Source organism: Seriola lalandi, unplaced genomic scaffold (genome assembly GCF_002814215.2).
Source record: "Seriola lalandi dorsalis isolate HSWRI2012SDOR001 ecotype SW California unplaced genomic scaffold, Sedor1 jcf7180002054469, whole genome shotgun sequence".
Lineage (NCBI taxonomy): Eukaryota > Metazoa > Chordata > Actinopteri > Carangiformes > Carangidae > Seriola > Seriola lalandi.
In genome coordinates this window covers 1,775,858-1,791,053 of record NW_019525022.1, presented here as the reverse complement: position 1 = coordinate 1,791,053, position 15,196 = coordinate 1,775,858, and the positions used below count along the sequence as shown (strand labels likewise).

At 41.6% G+C, this 15,196-nt stretch overlaps 1 protein-coding gene across 1 annotated transcript in view; it reads right to left on the bottom strand.

Annotated features, from left to right (window-relative positions):
* The window catches only part of LOC111658883 (protein unc-13 homolog A-like), a 32,044-nt gene extending 16,848 nt beyond the window's left edge, over positions 1-15,196 (bottom strand). The window contains exons 1-12 of the mRNA XM_023411561.2: positions 14,886-15,196; positions 10,375-10,404; positions 10,010-10,109; positions 8,098-8,215; positions 7,845-7,968; positions 7,156-7,226; positions 6,872-6,926; positions 6,394-6,423; positions 4,605-4,818; positions 1,824-2,924; positions 1,609-1,711; positions 293-336 (exon numbers count right to left, since the gene is read on the bottom strand). Coding sequence (XP_023267329.1) covers positions 293-336; positions 1,609-1,711; positions 1,824-2,924; positions 4,605-4,818; positions 6,394-6,423; positions 6,872-6,926; positions 7,156-7,226; positions 7,845-7,968; positions 8,098-8,215; positions 10,010-10,109; positions 10,375-10,404; positions 14,886-14,907 — 2,012 coding nt within the window. The 5' untranslated portion in view covers positions 14,908-15,196. The remainder of the gene's footprint in view (positions 1-292; positions 337-1,608; positions 1,712-1,823; positions 2,925-4,604; positions 4,819-6,393; positions 6,424-6,871; positions 6,927-7,155; positions 7,227-7,844; positions 7,969-8,097; positions 8,216-10,009; positions 10,110-10,374; positions 10,405-14,885) is intronic.

Below are 15,196 nucleotides of genomic sequence, written 5' to 3'. Positions count from 1 at the left end.
TCTACAAATGACCTGCCAACTAAGTCAGGGCAGCCCACTGCTGTTCAATACTCACTGGCCAAATGCCACGAGCTGAATGAGCCTGTGGATCAGAATGAAACAGAAAGGAGGATTCCCGGACAAAAGAAGGGCATTTTCAATCTAAAGAAATTATGGTAAGTTTCCATGATGATCTGAGGATAATTTTAATTTTGTTTAATTTCTTGAGTTATTGACTCATATGTGTGTAATATATGGTGTGTTTGGTGTAAGAGAAAGGTCATCATTGGAGGAACTGAGAGCAGTTACTCACCCTCCTTTACCAAACCACAGCGAGTTGGAGGTCTCTCCTCGAGCCTGAGAGAGAAAAAGAAGGAATGTCAGAAATAGAAACAAGCAATCTTAAGTCTGTTCCTGCAGCTTATCTAGCCTTCATATACTGTATCAATAAAGGTGCATCACTAGACTGAAAGTTGTCTGATTATGAAACTGCTTTATTAGGCTCTTCACATCTAAAACCCTGCCACATTTATGTGTTATTGCATTAGTGGTAGAAGAGGAAAGAGCTGTTGCTCAAAAGTCTTTGTGATGCCTCACACAACTTGCACAACTGAGAAATAAATCTGAAGAAATCTGCAAACATATATGATCAATAAGAAACCTATTATTCGATAATTACCCTTAGTTATTTCATTACAGAATACATAAACTGGTTATGTAACTATATGTTATGTAAATTTGAAATCAAGTATGTCTTCGAAGAATCGAATCAGTATGGCTTATAGATGCTTATAGCCAGATGACAGCCTTTGGAAGACACAACAGGAAAGATCAAATTGTTGTGAAGATGAATGAGTGGAGTGAAGGTGTTCATAAACAAGACATCTGCTGCACACATTTTGTTCTTTCTCTCAAGCAGCCAATCAGGTTGTACCTACCTGTCAACATGCTCCAATGATGGCCGAGCAAAGTGCATGTGAGTGTCGCTATGGCAATGACATGATACTGGAAAGAAAACAAAGTGGGTCGGCACAAAGAAACAAAGAAACAAAAAAAAACAAACAAAGGGAAGCCAAGTGCACAAAAACGCAACACGAAGCAAGTGATTAATCATCTGCACAACTGAATTCAAAGGTAATGAATAGCAACATAACATATGAATAAAATATGCAAGTGAAAACTGACCAAGCAAAACTTAATGTGTACAACAAAATCAAACATTTTTGTCAAGCAGTGGTGTGGTGCTGCATCCAAAACTAAAATAAAAAGTTGCTGTCTGTCAAGTACTTTTATTTTAAGAAAACCAAAAAAATATCAATTATAGAATATGAAACACAAGTCTGCTTTCTGGAGTCTGGCAAAAAACACTATCAAAAAAGAACTCAAGAATTTACTGTATGTACCCTGTCTTTGCAAATAAATAATGCACTACACATACATATTTCAAAGACTTGGTAGACACTTTTAGAGGCTCTTGAACTCAAGTATATCTTTTAGATTACAGGGTGGAGCTGAATCAGGCCTACAGCTCTGGGACTGGACTTAACTGTTGTGGAGGAAAGGACTGGCATTTGGAGTGAAGGTGGGGTTCAAACCAGAGTTGAGACTGGGATAAACTTTTGATCTTACCTCCCGAAGCTGCTCTAAGACCTTGTTGTAAAGCCTTAGCCAGTTCTCTTTGGCTCTGACTGCTGGATCTACTGGCTCTTTGGGCTCCTCTATAACTGGAGGACTAAAAGAAAAAAATTGGAGGGATTTGTGTTGAACATATTGTTTCTTTTCCAGTCTATTTTTGTTGTTGAATCAGTTAATTGATCTCATTCCCTTTCACTCTTGACTCCTACCTCTCAGGCGGCATCTCTTTTAACTCTGCTGGTGTCGGCGGTCTGCTCTCTTCAAATTGCTCCTCCTTCTCCTCCATGGGGAGCTTCTCCTCTGGCTGGGCAGGTGGCGTCCTGGCCTCCCTCTCCAACATCATTTCCTCTTCTAGCCATGGTTCTTCCTCCAATTGGGGAGCCTGGTCCTCAGGGGCAGGTGACTCTGTGGAGGCAGGATCGCTGAGTTGGGAATGGGGCTGTGTAGAGGACGAGGTCTGTTGGGAGGCAGGGTCCATGGCAGTGGAGGGGGGCTGAGAGGCTGAGTTAGCCATGGTGGCTGGGTGGGATGGAGGGACAGAGCTGGCTGCAGCAGACTGGTGCTGTTGAGAAACAGCTGAGGCTGGAGGGTGAGACTGGGCAGGTTGGGCAGTGGGAACTGAAGACAGGAAAGTGGAGGCCAGGCCTGTTACTGCAGCTGTTAGAGGTTTGGCCATTGAGAAGAAGGAAGTGGCAGATGGGGCTGGCTGCGGCTGAGGCTGTGTTTGAGGCTGAGGCTGTTTGGGTGGTTGGGCTGTTGGTTGACCAGAGGGGGGCTGTGCTGCTGGGGTCATGCCGGGAGGATGAGCCTGGTTGGATGTTTGGTTAGAAGGTTGGGTAGAGGGCTGCTGTTGGTGTAGGGAGGGCTGTTTCTCTAGAGGAGGTCTTGAGCTGGGTACATCAAGAGTAGGAGCGGCAGTTGACGTTGGTGTGGGAGTGAATGGAGGCTCCATGTCCTCACTGAGGGTCCCATCCAAATTGTACAAATCCTCATCATCATACATCATCTCCTCATCCTCATAGAGGCCATCCTCTTCTCCCTCATACAGTCCTCCATCATCCTCCTCATACAGAGCCACCTCCTCTCCTCCATCTTTGCTGTAGCCACCCTCATCGCTGTAGGCCCCCTGGGTCTCATCAGGGTCCCAGTCTGGAGAACCTTTACTATAGCTAACTGAGGAATGGCAGGAGTGGTATGAGTCGTTCTCGTCGTAAGGGTCCCTCTCTCCGTACTCACCGCCATAGTCCTCCTCACTCAGCTGACTGCTGCACCGACTTAGCTCTGCAGACGATGCATAGCTCCCCGTGGGACTGGAGAGGAGAGGAGAGGAGAGAAGAGAGACTCATGTCAGTACTAAAGAGGGAGACAGTTTTATAATGAACACAGAGACACTCTTCCACATTATTATTGCCACGTTATATGTATACTAATTAACATGTACACATGGGTAAAATAAATGGTTTACTCTACGTTTATGAACCATAATCTCAAAAATGCTCACACAGCACTGTATAAAAGCATTTTATGGCCTGTACACTTCATACTCTACTGGACAACCCTACTTAAAACCTTTTCTACATGTCTTGGGGTGGCCAGGAATAATGCTGATGGCTAATCAATGAAAAGCACTGAGGATACAAGAGTAGCAGACAAGCAGCGAGAAATAGAGCAGAACAGAAAGGTGAGAGGCTTCCAGAAAGCTGACAAAAGAAAAAAGAACAAGCATCCAAAAATGCAACAAAGAGGGAAAAAAGTATTTATACTCTTTGATGAATGGGGCTATTAAAAACATAATAGAGCCACAGAGAGGAAAGAGGATGGATGGGGGGAGTGGGAGATAGTGAAGACAGGAAGGGAGTGGAGAGCACAGAGACAGAATAGAAGGAAAGAGGACAGGGAAGGAGGGGTGGGATGGAGAGAGCTGAGAGGAGGAGATGAAGAAGAATGGGCGGGAGAGTGGGGAAGTTGCCCTGTCCAATACACTCACACAAGCAGCTAATCTTGTGTGCAGTATTGACCATTAGATTGCCAGTGGAATAATTCATAAAGCAAAAGGTGGAGGGATGCAAAGTTTCATTCCCAGTCTGTGAGAAATACGTCAGTAAAGGCTGAGATATGTAACAATATTGTAAATTACTTTGAAAAAGGAATGGTGTTTGGTATGGATGACCCAGTAAGAGGCTCACATACGCATACACTGCATGGCAGAATTTCATTGACTGTCTTCATTCACTAATGGTCCTTTTTTCACAGAAGATGGTAAGAAAAGTACATGTGTAAATAATAATGAATAATGGTTGAACTCCATTTAGCTGCTTCACTTTCAGGGTGCTGGTATGGTGCTTTCAGAGTCACTGTCACAGTGGACTAGCTTCATGGGACACTTGATGAAAAGCAGACATTGTTAATTTTATTAGTAAAACCTGTGCTTTTCTTACTATGGCAAGTCAGAATGTCTGAAAAAGGCCTTTAGCTTAGTCAAACCTAATGCACTCATACTAACACACAGTCTTAGTTTTAACTTTCCCTCTAACCAGAAATTAGCCCCTTTTCAATTTAACACTGATTAAAATGTACCCATTAGCTAACACTAGCCACCATAAGCTACTCCTCAGCGTTTTGAATTTGGCTATGGTGCATTTTAATTCTTATGAATTTAAGTTTTAATTTGGTAAAGCAAGATTGTGTTTTTTCTTCTTTCATATCTTACATAGTCTCACTTTAAACTATTTATCAAGCAAAAATACCAAACATTCAAATCAAGCTCAAATGTAAAAAGTTTTTCTGATTCAAATCATTGTGAACTAAATGGGTATTGAACTATTAAAACAAGCCATGTGAAGTCTTCTTGTGCTGTGGGAAATAGTGATTTTTAACAATTTTCTGACATTTAACAGACCAGATGATTTATAGATTAATCAAAAAATGATTAACAGATTAATGGCTAATGACAGTAATAATTCGTTCCAGCCCTTATTGCAGGCACACACCTGACAGTCCTCTGATGGTGGTAGTCGAGGTCATGGCTGTTGCCCGAGCGTGGGTAAGAGAAGCTTCTGGAGTTGCGGTGCTGACTGCTGATAGGATATTGGTGGACAGAGGCATTTGGCTGAGATGTGCTGTAGTAGGGAGGGGGGATGCTGTTACTGGTTTCACTTCGATAATCACTGTCCCTGTCATCCACGGCACTGTCTGGATCCTCATCTACACAGAGGCACATATAGACATGGCAGAAGAAAAAATGAATCTCTTTTTACTGTGTGTTGTATCCATAGATTATAGCAACAGTGTAGGGAAGAAAGTTCTAGATTTTTATAAAATAAAAGCAAGAGAAAGAGAGGAGAACATCATGAAAGTGATGTTCCCAGTCCACATTGTCATGTGGCACAGAGATAAGACGGTCTAATCAGCACTGAACCAATCATTTAGTACTATGGTAATTACAGATAATATAGATGAGCTGGCAGCATGCCACTGCTGAAACCCTATCAGACCCATACAGGTCATTCAGAGTGCATCCATACATGAAGCACATGATGAACATCATCAAGCACTTCCTTCGCACTCCCATCATCATAACTGAACATAAATCCATTCTGCTCACTAAGGAGATGCTTTATTTTTCTGTGGTGTCCATAGATCAGAGATTAACATCCCAGAGGGAAGTGATGAGAGACTTTAACATTGCTGAATCAGTCAAAAGCGAAACCAGCATCTATTAATCATTCATCATTATCAATCATCGTCTCTCATACTCTGAGGTAGGGGGCTACTGTACCGCTTACACTGTCATCTCCATCTGTCTGAGTGTGTAGGCACTAATTAAAGGCATCGAACTTTGTTTCTCACTTCAACCGTGTCCCCCACGTGTCTCACTCACTCTCTCTGTCTCCCTCTCTCCCTCTGTCTCACGCTCCCCATCAGCTCACCATCTATAATTACCCCCCTGCTTTTTCCTCTGAGTGAATTGAGATGAGATGAATCGCTGCAGTTGTGTGGGTGAGACACTTACATAAGACCATCTGCTAATCACAGCAAGAAAGAAAGAGATAGACAGGGAGGGAGACAGATAGAGAGAGGGAGAGACACATGGAAGGCTTTTCTTTTGCATATATGCATATATCTAATGTATGTACTGTATATATTCATGTACTACAAGTTTCTGTATTCAGTATGGACAGCGCAGTCCATAAGTATTTGGACAGTGACACTTTTCATTATTGTGACTCTGTACTGCAGAGTACTGGATTAAAAATTAATAAATGATGTTGTTAAAGGTCTCAGTTCACCCAAATTACTCTGGATAATCCAAAGACTTTGCTGTTTTTCATTAAAACTACTTTTTACCAAAGAAAGGTATGTGTGTTATGTTCATTGTCAATTCAATGTTCAATTTTCTGAATGTCATGTTAATGCTGTGAGCACTTTCTGGTTGCAGAAATCACAGGGAAGCATAAACCTTGGCAGATAAAAACCAGTATGCATGGCTAGATACCACTAGGGGGAAGTAAAGAAAATATAAATACATACACTCATTTATTTATTTAGGTAATTTAGGTGACCTGGCCATTTAAATAGCTGACAGTCAGCATTAGGAATGTGTGAAGGTGAGCAGTCTAGGACTCGTACTTTATTTCATAGATATTCCCTCTAATTTATGAGCACTGCAGCAGGACAATGACGGAAGTGCAAGTCCTACATTGTTCATTTAAGAATGTGTGACTCACTAAATACCTATGGACTCACTGTATGTAAAGTATGTTTTGGATGTACACTTACTTTGTTGCTCTCCCCATAGGCTCCAGTTACCTGCAATGAAACAGGGGGAGTGTCAGTATTGATTATGAATCTCACTGGTGTCCAGACATAAACATGCATTCACACTATTTACGCTTCAAAGTTTTCAGATGGAGCTGGTGAATGGAAAGAGAGCACAGAGGGAGTGCTGAGCCTCCAAGTCTTTCCATTGGACCCAGACAGCTGGCTCAGCAGGCTCAGAAGAATGGGCTAGCAGTCTAAACACAGCAGCATCCTGGAGGAGCTTGCCTCCGGACATCTGATACCACTATCGATCCCTTACAGTGCAGTGATCCATGACCTTTTCCCCTCTAACACACAACAGCCCATGTGTAGTAACACACATAATGCACACGCTGAGCTCAAGTAATCTAATTACATCTCAACAGCTAAACACATAATTCTCTTGTTCAGCAAAAAACAAATGATTGGTTTGTGCAAACACTGATCAGTCACTTACAGCATTGAGTGCCTGGTACACGGAGAGGGCGTTCCTGTTCCTCCTGGTATGAATACTGGAGAAAATAAAAATGTACATTAATAAAAGAGTTTAGCTGGTGACATAGAAAGATTTTAAATTCCACACTACATAGGAGGATATTCTGATGGGTGTGGAGGGAAGCAAATCTATTGTTAGATTTTATTTTGTAGTGTGTAATATACTGTTCTCATTCCACTATGTTGACATATTCCTAAAATGTGAGGATATGCTAGGGTATTAAATCAAACATGATGATGGCTTACATCTTGGTCCCTCATGGCATTGAGTTGCTCCAGTTTTTTGGCCCAGTACCGTGCCTCATCCTCTGGGATATCTGAAAACAACAAGCCACACAAACTCAGGTAACAAAAACAGGTCTGATGCAGCTCCACCTGTGTCACTTGTACCAACTCTTTTAACAGTTTTTCCTGAAACTTTACTTCAACATAGCTTTGTCCCATGTAATAAATTCTACCCATATGACAACAGAGTAAGGAATAACAACCCATTTGCAAATATTATTTGACCCAGAACACAGTGACATTGCAAATTGGCCTTTTTACTTACAGCCCTGAAGCCATACCCCTATAAATAGGCCAGGTTCACAAATTGAGGAGTCAGGTGTACAACATCGACTAGAGGAAGGGGAAACAGTATGAAAATGACACCTAATCAATACCTAAAGGAACCCACTTTGATCACTGAGAGGGAAAGGACACAAACACTCCTCTCCCCCACAGCCTTGAATACATATCACTGAAAGGTAGGTCAGGTTAATTAATCAGCCAGAAATTATTGGTGTTCATATATCACTGTATACTGTGTAAATATACAGACACACATAATTTATTCAAGTCATTTCCCCCCTTTCCTCGAGGGATGATGATTTCCTATAGTTTTCTCTCCCACCTATTGACGATTTTTGATTTTGATGTGAATATTGATTTCTCACCGAGAGGCAGTTCAAAGCGTGTGTCGAGCAGCACCAGGTGGAGAGTTGGATCTTTGGTGCCACAGATCTCATTATCAGACATTATGACCTGAGAGTCCAGTGTGAGCCACTCCCCTGGACCTTCCTGCATACAGAAAGACACATAGATGACACACAAATAACATGCAAACAGGTCCAACCAGCATCACTGCTGCAAGTCCCTTAAGTATGACTGAGCAGGGGATTTCTTAAGGGCTTGTGGTTAGTGGCAAACCTCATTTGACTGTCGGATGCTACGGAGGGGAATCCACACAGTGCCAACCATGGTGTCCCAGATTAACCCTTTGTTCCACACCTCTACTGTAAGACCCAGGTCAAGGCGGTTAATTTCACTAAAAGAGAAAGAAAGGTTGAAAGGTTTGAAATGTAACTGACTTGGTTGGCAGTAGCTAAGTACATTGGCGCAAATACTATACCTACATAGATTCGGAGGTACTATTATTTTACTTGCCTATTTCTGTCACTTTATACTTCTATTCCACTACATTTCAGAGGGAAATGTTGTACTTTTTAGTACAATTCCTTTATCTGACTGCTATAATTGCTTTACAAATTAATATTTTACATAAAAGATAAGATAAGCTTGTAAAATACTGTGCATCATTAAAGATTAAACCAGTGGTTCCTAAACCTTTTGGCAGTGCCTACTTGTCAAGGTTCAGATGAAATGAGTTGCTAGCAATTAAACAGTTCCAGGTAAAAGTATCTAATAATGTAATATGATATTATATGATAATCATTCAGGGCCCATTTCTTTGCATGATGAGTGCTTTTAATTTGGCTGACACTACTGTGCTGTACTTTTATTTTGAATGAAGGACTTTGACATATAATGGAGTATTTCAACATTGTTGCACTGGTACTTTTACTTGGGTAAAGGATCTGAGTACTTCTTCTCCACCACTGTTTAAAGATAAATGCTAAACACACACAGGCAGTCAGGCACAGTAATTACTTGTGGGCTTCACTGTGACAAATATAAGACACGTCTCTGTGGGAGCAATCCTGAGAGAATCTAACATAAAGCATTTACAAGACAGCAGGAAGCAGGACAGAGAGAGAGAGAGAGAGAGAGAGAGAGAGAGAGAGAGAGAGAGAGAGATAGAGAGAGATAGAGAGATGAATAAGGGGAGGGAAGAGGAAACGAGGGAAGGGTGTGAAGAAGGCAGTGGAGGAGGTGATTGTATCACATGCCTGGAGCGAGAAAGTAGGAACTTTAATTAAGAAATAGGGGGACTGGATTTCCCGTCTCAGTGGTGACTCCTTTTAAGAAAAGTGCCTGTTTGATTCATGGCAGTGACTGAGGGGGCACAGTCATTCAAAGGCAGTTTGAAGGAGGGGATGAGTCTCTCTCTGCAGCCCAAACATTATATAACACAGCTTCACTGATGCAACCCCAGTACAATGCTCAACGCCTCCAAACATCATACAAATGCACAGGACTCCGCAGTCAGCCTGCTTGCTGCATCCCACATGCTAAATGATTCTCACCATTTATCGCCCATATGCTGCTACACTGTAAATATCACACTGGATCACTCTGTATGCCATATAATAATGATTTGATGATTCCGATATTCTCTGAAAAACAAGCTCAAACAAAGTCATTTAACTGTGAGCAATGCTGCTAATGATGCTTGGAGAGCAGAAATAAAAAGGACAGGGAAGGGGGAATATGGGGAAAGGTAAGGTTGAAATGGGGAGAGGAGGAGGAGGGGCTGAGCAGATGAAGATCAAGAAGCTGTGTTTAGAGGAAGCGACAGAGAAGAGGGAAAAAAGGGGTTGGAAGGGAGCCAAGGTTGAGAATGAGGATGAGAGGGGCAGAAGTGCCAAGGGAGAACAGATGAAAAAGAGGATGAGGCCGTTGTTGGAAGCGGAGGTGTGGATGCGGAGAGGAAGAAACAATACAGGGATAAAGAGCGCTTGGGATGGAGGAGTGAAAAAGAGGTTAGGGAGGATGGTTGATATAAAGTAAGTGATTAAAAAAGAAAACCATAAAAGCACTCAAGCAGCTGAAGTGGAGAATGAGATGAGAAGATGAAAAGAGAATGCAGAGGGAGGAGCATGGGAGAAGGAGATACAGAAAGAGAGGAGAGAGTTTTGTAAGAAGATGATGAAGGACTCACAACATGAAGTCTTGCTCCCAGCTGGGCAAGTTGCCCCTGACAGCGATGGTTGTGCTCTTCACATTTTGTACCTTTAGAGTCACATAAGTGTTGAACTTCTCTGTTAAGGAAAAACGAATGAAGAAATGGCTGAGTTAAAATGAAACATCTCTGCATCTATACAATAATGCGCTCCCGGTCAGCCCTGCACGTATGGACATAGACACTGTATTCTATGCATTATCTGACTTCCAATACCTTCATTTCCATTTATGGCTGCAGCATGTTATGTGTCCTGGGTCTGCTTAACGATTTATGTCACGTAACAGCGAGTCTCTCCCCCTGTGTGATCTACCTCTTTCTATTTCAAAGATCCCAGGTCTTACCTTGGGGTCCATCCAGCTTGGCTTTCTTCACTGTGGAAACACAGAGAGAGACAAATTCACACACAGGAATGCCATCTGTTTTCATTTCTGAACACTCTTGTGTTCTCTGTTTTGGCTTTTACACAGAGAACAGACAACAAGAGGGTACTCAAGATAAATCAAAACACAGTCTGTGAATTTTAATATACCACCTGAAACTAATGAAAATAACTGTAAAAACACCATATAGAATAGGAATTCTAGCACATTTGAGACATATTGTCCAGTCACTCCATTAACAGCATACACATTCACATACTACATGAGTGTTGACTAACAAACTAAAATTGCAACTATGCATATTTGGACTAAGTGCTCTGTCTTTTTTGCCATAAGGTCCAGACACGTTGGCACTAAGTGTGGTGGCAAAACATAGAAGCACACAGTGCTGGAAAAACATGGACAGCTTTCCCGCTGTGTTTCATCCGTGTGGGACACAGAAACAGAGAATGCAGTATGTCTACATGCAATACAATGCTACAGCATAGCACAGATTTAACAGACAGACATGCTCTTTTATTATTAATAGGACATTTTTATTAGCAGGAATTCTAATTATAGTCATTGTAGATGGAGTGTAAAAGCAGGTTTAAACCATTTCATTATTTAGGATTTTATAATGTAATATGTCCAAATATAAGGGCCCAATTTTGTCTGCCAACTTTGGGAATGTCTTTATTGTACAAGTATTCAAAGAGAAAATTTCCCACCTTTATAAAACTCGATGTGTCAGAGGATTTTTTAGTGTATTTTCAGTGTACAGTTAAAGCCCAGGCTCTCTCTGCAGCACCTCTTTACCAGCTTTGACGTAACTCACACATACATTTTTAATGCTCTACTACCCGCTGCTTTCCACCCTACACACACACTTGCTCCAGAAGATCCCCACAACACACTGCAGGTTTGTACTTAGCATACACACAGGTTTTTATCAGTAAAATGCAAACGCAAGCTGAGTATGTTATGTAACCAAATATTTACTTTTATCACCTCTTGAGAAATGCGACATGAACACCAATCCATGACTTTCCTCAAATATTCTCCAAAGTCGACATCAGAACCAGTCGCCATAGTAACCACAACAAAATGAAAAGTTGATATAAAATTGCACTGAGTCAGCAAGGCTCTATTCTATTTTTTTATTTTAGTTTGTATTTTTCACTCCTTTTACTTCATATTTCTTTCATATTTCTTTCATGCAACAATACGTACACACTCTAAATCTGCAGCTTTAGTGCCATGCTGTTATATCAGTATGAACAGAAGCGCACACAGACACACAGACACACACACACACACAATCAACTGCAGTGACTCACTCATCCACCTGCAGCAATGATAAAAAAAATATAAATCTCTGCCTCCATTCATACCTCAGCAACTATAATGTCAACTCAATGCATGCAACACAGAGACATGTAAACAGATACATGTTGTGTGTTTGCTTATTTACTAAAGCTCAATTTCAACTCAGGCACGGACTCAACATCCTTTTGAAATCAAGTTCAGTTTTTAAAACAAAAAAATGTAATAATTTAATATAATATTGAGAAGACAAGAATGAAACCAAGCCATGTCATCATTGTTTTGGCAGACAAGATCAAAGCCTGCTTCTTGCTGTGTTTCAGTTTCAACACCAAAACAGCCCTGGAAATATATCAGTTCATGAGAAGGATCAATAAAAAAGGAATTGGATTTTCGACAGTGGAAAGCTGAAGCTTAATAATAGCACAAACTCATAAATCTCTCTGACTGGGTGAGTTACGATGAGAAATGTCCACAAGCCCCACACAAACAATATTTTGTCACAAATGCATGTATCTAAGCAGACAACAGGACCCTAACACACACATACTGTAAATTTACGTGCCTATAACTCATAGGAAATAAGTCTGTGAAGGGCTGTAACATTGGATCAATTGGCTGAAATGTAGGTTATGGGTGAGTAGCCTAGATTCTGAAAATGAGGTCAAAGCTATAGCAATCTATCACCATCTGATTAAATTACTTACAGAACATAAAAAATCAAAGTGTGGCTGGTATTTTATTCTTCTTATTCTTATTCTCAGAGGATACACAGCATAATCTCTAAGACCCAATAGTAAATTGTGTGCAATGCCTTCTTGTGAGCAGAGACTTCATTCAGGAAGTACCTCTGACACAGCATACTCTGGCTTATGGGAACTCAGCAGATTGCCAAGAAAACAGAGACTTGACAGGGGATCAAGCAAACCCTTCAACTTGAACTGTCAGAGAATGTAAAGTAGGGAGTTGGTGAGCTGAGTTCAGCCATCCAATGACAAAACCAGGCTGACATGTTTCAGAGAGACATTGCCTTATTCTGAAGGATCATATATACACGCAGATCTGCAGCAGTCTTTGCAACTGCTGACAGAGACATTACACTCCCTGATTTAGTGTCCAAATCAAGACAGGGAGAAAACTGCTCGTGAAAGTAAGTGGGATATCTGCAGAAAAAGAGGCCAAGTTTTTCAGAGTTAATCTGTATCTGTGTCTGAATTCTGCTTTGTCGGCAGATGCTCCAAAGAAATGCGGCCTATTCAAGAGGCACAAAGTACTGTGGAGGCCAGAAATAGCTCCAGTCAGGTAAGCATGAATGATGTAACAGGAACAGAAAGAAGGCTCTCTGCCAAGTCTCGTAGTCTACGACACTGACAGCCGCAGCCAGTGTTTATGAATGAATAACACTCAGGGTCTTAATGACACCTGGGACTGACTCAGAGCAGGAACAGTCAGTGGGTGGACCTGGTGGGACTGAATAAGGTGGGGTAACATCTGTAATGGGCCTTAAGTATGGAAGGATGGAAGGTGACTTTGAAACCCCCCTAACTTTCCTCACAAAAAAATATGCAAATATTCTGATAAATAATATATAATACATATGAAGGTCAATTTTCTAGCAAATATTGGTAATTTTACTTCTTCCATTATGAGAGTTTTTTTAGCTTTATATTATGGCTTAATCTACCAATTGTTTTCTCAACAAATCAATTATTGGTTTGGACTAGAAAATGTCAGAAAATGGTTAAAAAAATGCCCATCACATTATTCTAAAGCCCAAGATGATGTCTTCAAATGTCTAATTTTGTCCTATCAACTGTCCAAAACCCCAAAATATTTAATTTATTATCAGACAAGAATACAACACGTAAAAGCTGAAACCAGATATTTGGCTTTTGTGCTTGATTTTGTGATCAATTATCAAAATAGTTGTTGATTTAATTTTCTTTGGATCGACTATCCATTCATCCAACTGGTGGCATTTTACACTATTTTCTGACATTTTCAATTTAGAAAATAATCAATAATGAAAATCAGTTTTAGTTGCAGCTCTAATCCAATTCCAGGTTGATAGTTTTGGGTTTATAAGTGAAATCAAACATACTTTTGAGGGTCCTCCTGCTTAAAATTAAATCAAATGAGGGTAAATTGCACAGCAAAATCCTGCTGTCTGTTATTCCTTTTTATTTCATTTTGAGTTAACATAAGAAAAATTTTTGCAGTTATGCTGATTCAACACCTATCTATCAAACAAAAGCATCAAAACTTGTCCTGTCTCTCTTATCTTGGGCCGTATTCCTCTGCACCCTGGATGTGAAGCTGGAAGTGCATTTACTTCATGAGAAATCACAGCAGATGCTTATTCATCGCACTGACAGGCAACAGTGTCAGCATCAGGTGCTTTCAGGGAGTCTGGTGGGAGGAGGTGACGCATCGTTTCAGGGAAAACGTTGAGAAATGACGCGCACCTCCAGCCGGCTGCGAGTATTCCCTCACGACTACAGCAAAGCGGCAAAGCGGCAAAGCGAAGGCTGCATGCGGTGCGGCAGCGGCAGCGGCAGCGGCAGGGGCTTTTCCTCGTCCTCCTCCTCCTCTGACTACCCACGCATGAATGAACAGAGTGGATGACACACACACACACACACACACACACACACACACACACACACACACACACACACACACATTTACACACAGCAGCCGCAACAGTACTCGCTAGGGGAGGAAACAGCGGTTTTCATCCTCCATGTAGACATTTATAGAAACTCAAACAGCCTGTGAATGTTTGCTGGTAGCACTAACAGTCACGACTGGGCTAGCCTGTAGCAATTTATCTCTTTTTGCTGTCAGATAAATCCTCCATACAAGGCATCTTTACTTAAGGCCAAATAGTAAATTCAAACAAACATGTCATTCAGCAACAGTGTCGTTATAAGTATCCCAGTGGCAACCCCCCATTAATGTAAGTCGAGCAGAGCTGGTGTATGATTTAATGACTATTCAGCACAAACCCTCCGCTTCTGCTCGGGCTACACTGACTTTTCCAAGGAGCTGACAGCCCGCAGGCTCTACCTCTGTCAGACAGCTGGTGCATTTAAACCGTGAGCAAGTGATACTTCAATAACATCAAACACAGAGGCTTTCAGTGCCTCAACAGCTTCGTCTCTTACCTCCCACACAAAGCAGGGACATCTCTGATAGCGGCGTGAGCGTCCCCGGCTGTCCTCTGCTGAGTGCTCCGTGATTTGTTTGGTCAGTCCGTTTGTCTCCTGGTTACTGAGAAAAATACAACTCAAACCGCCAAACCGTTACCCTAACTGGTAACGGAAACAAAACAGCATCGTGTCAGCGGCGTTCGTCTGTTTCTATGTGGAGCTGTTGCTCTTTCAGCAGGACAAGACACACAGGAGTGAAATCCTCGCCCCCCTCTTCTTCCTCCTCTGCATTGCCTCAGCTCTCCTCCTGTTCAGTTGCTCCTCCT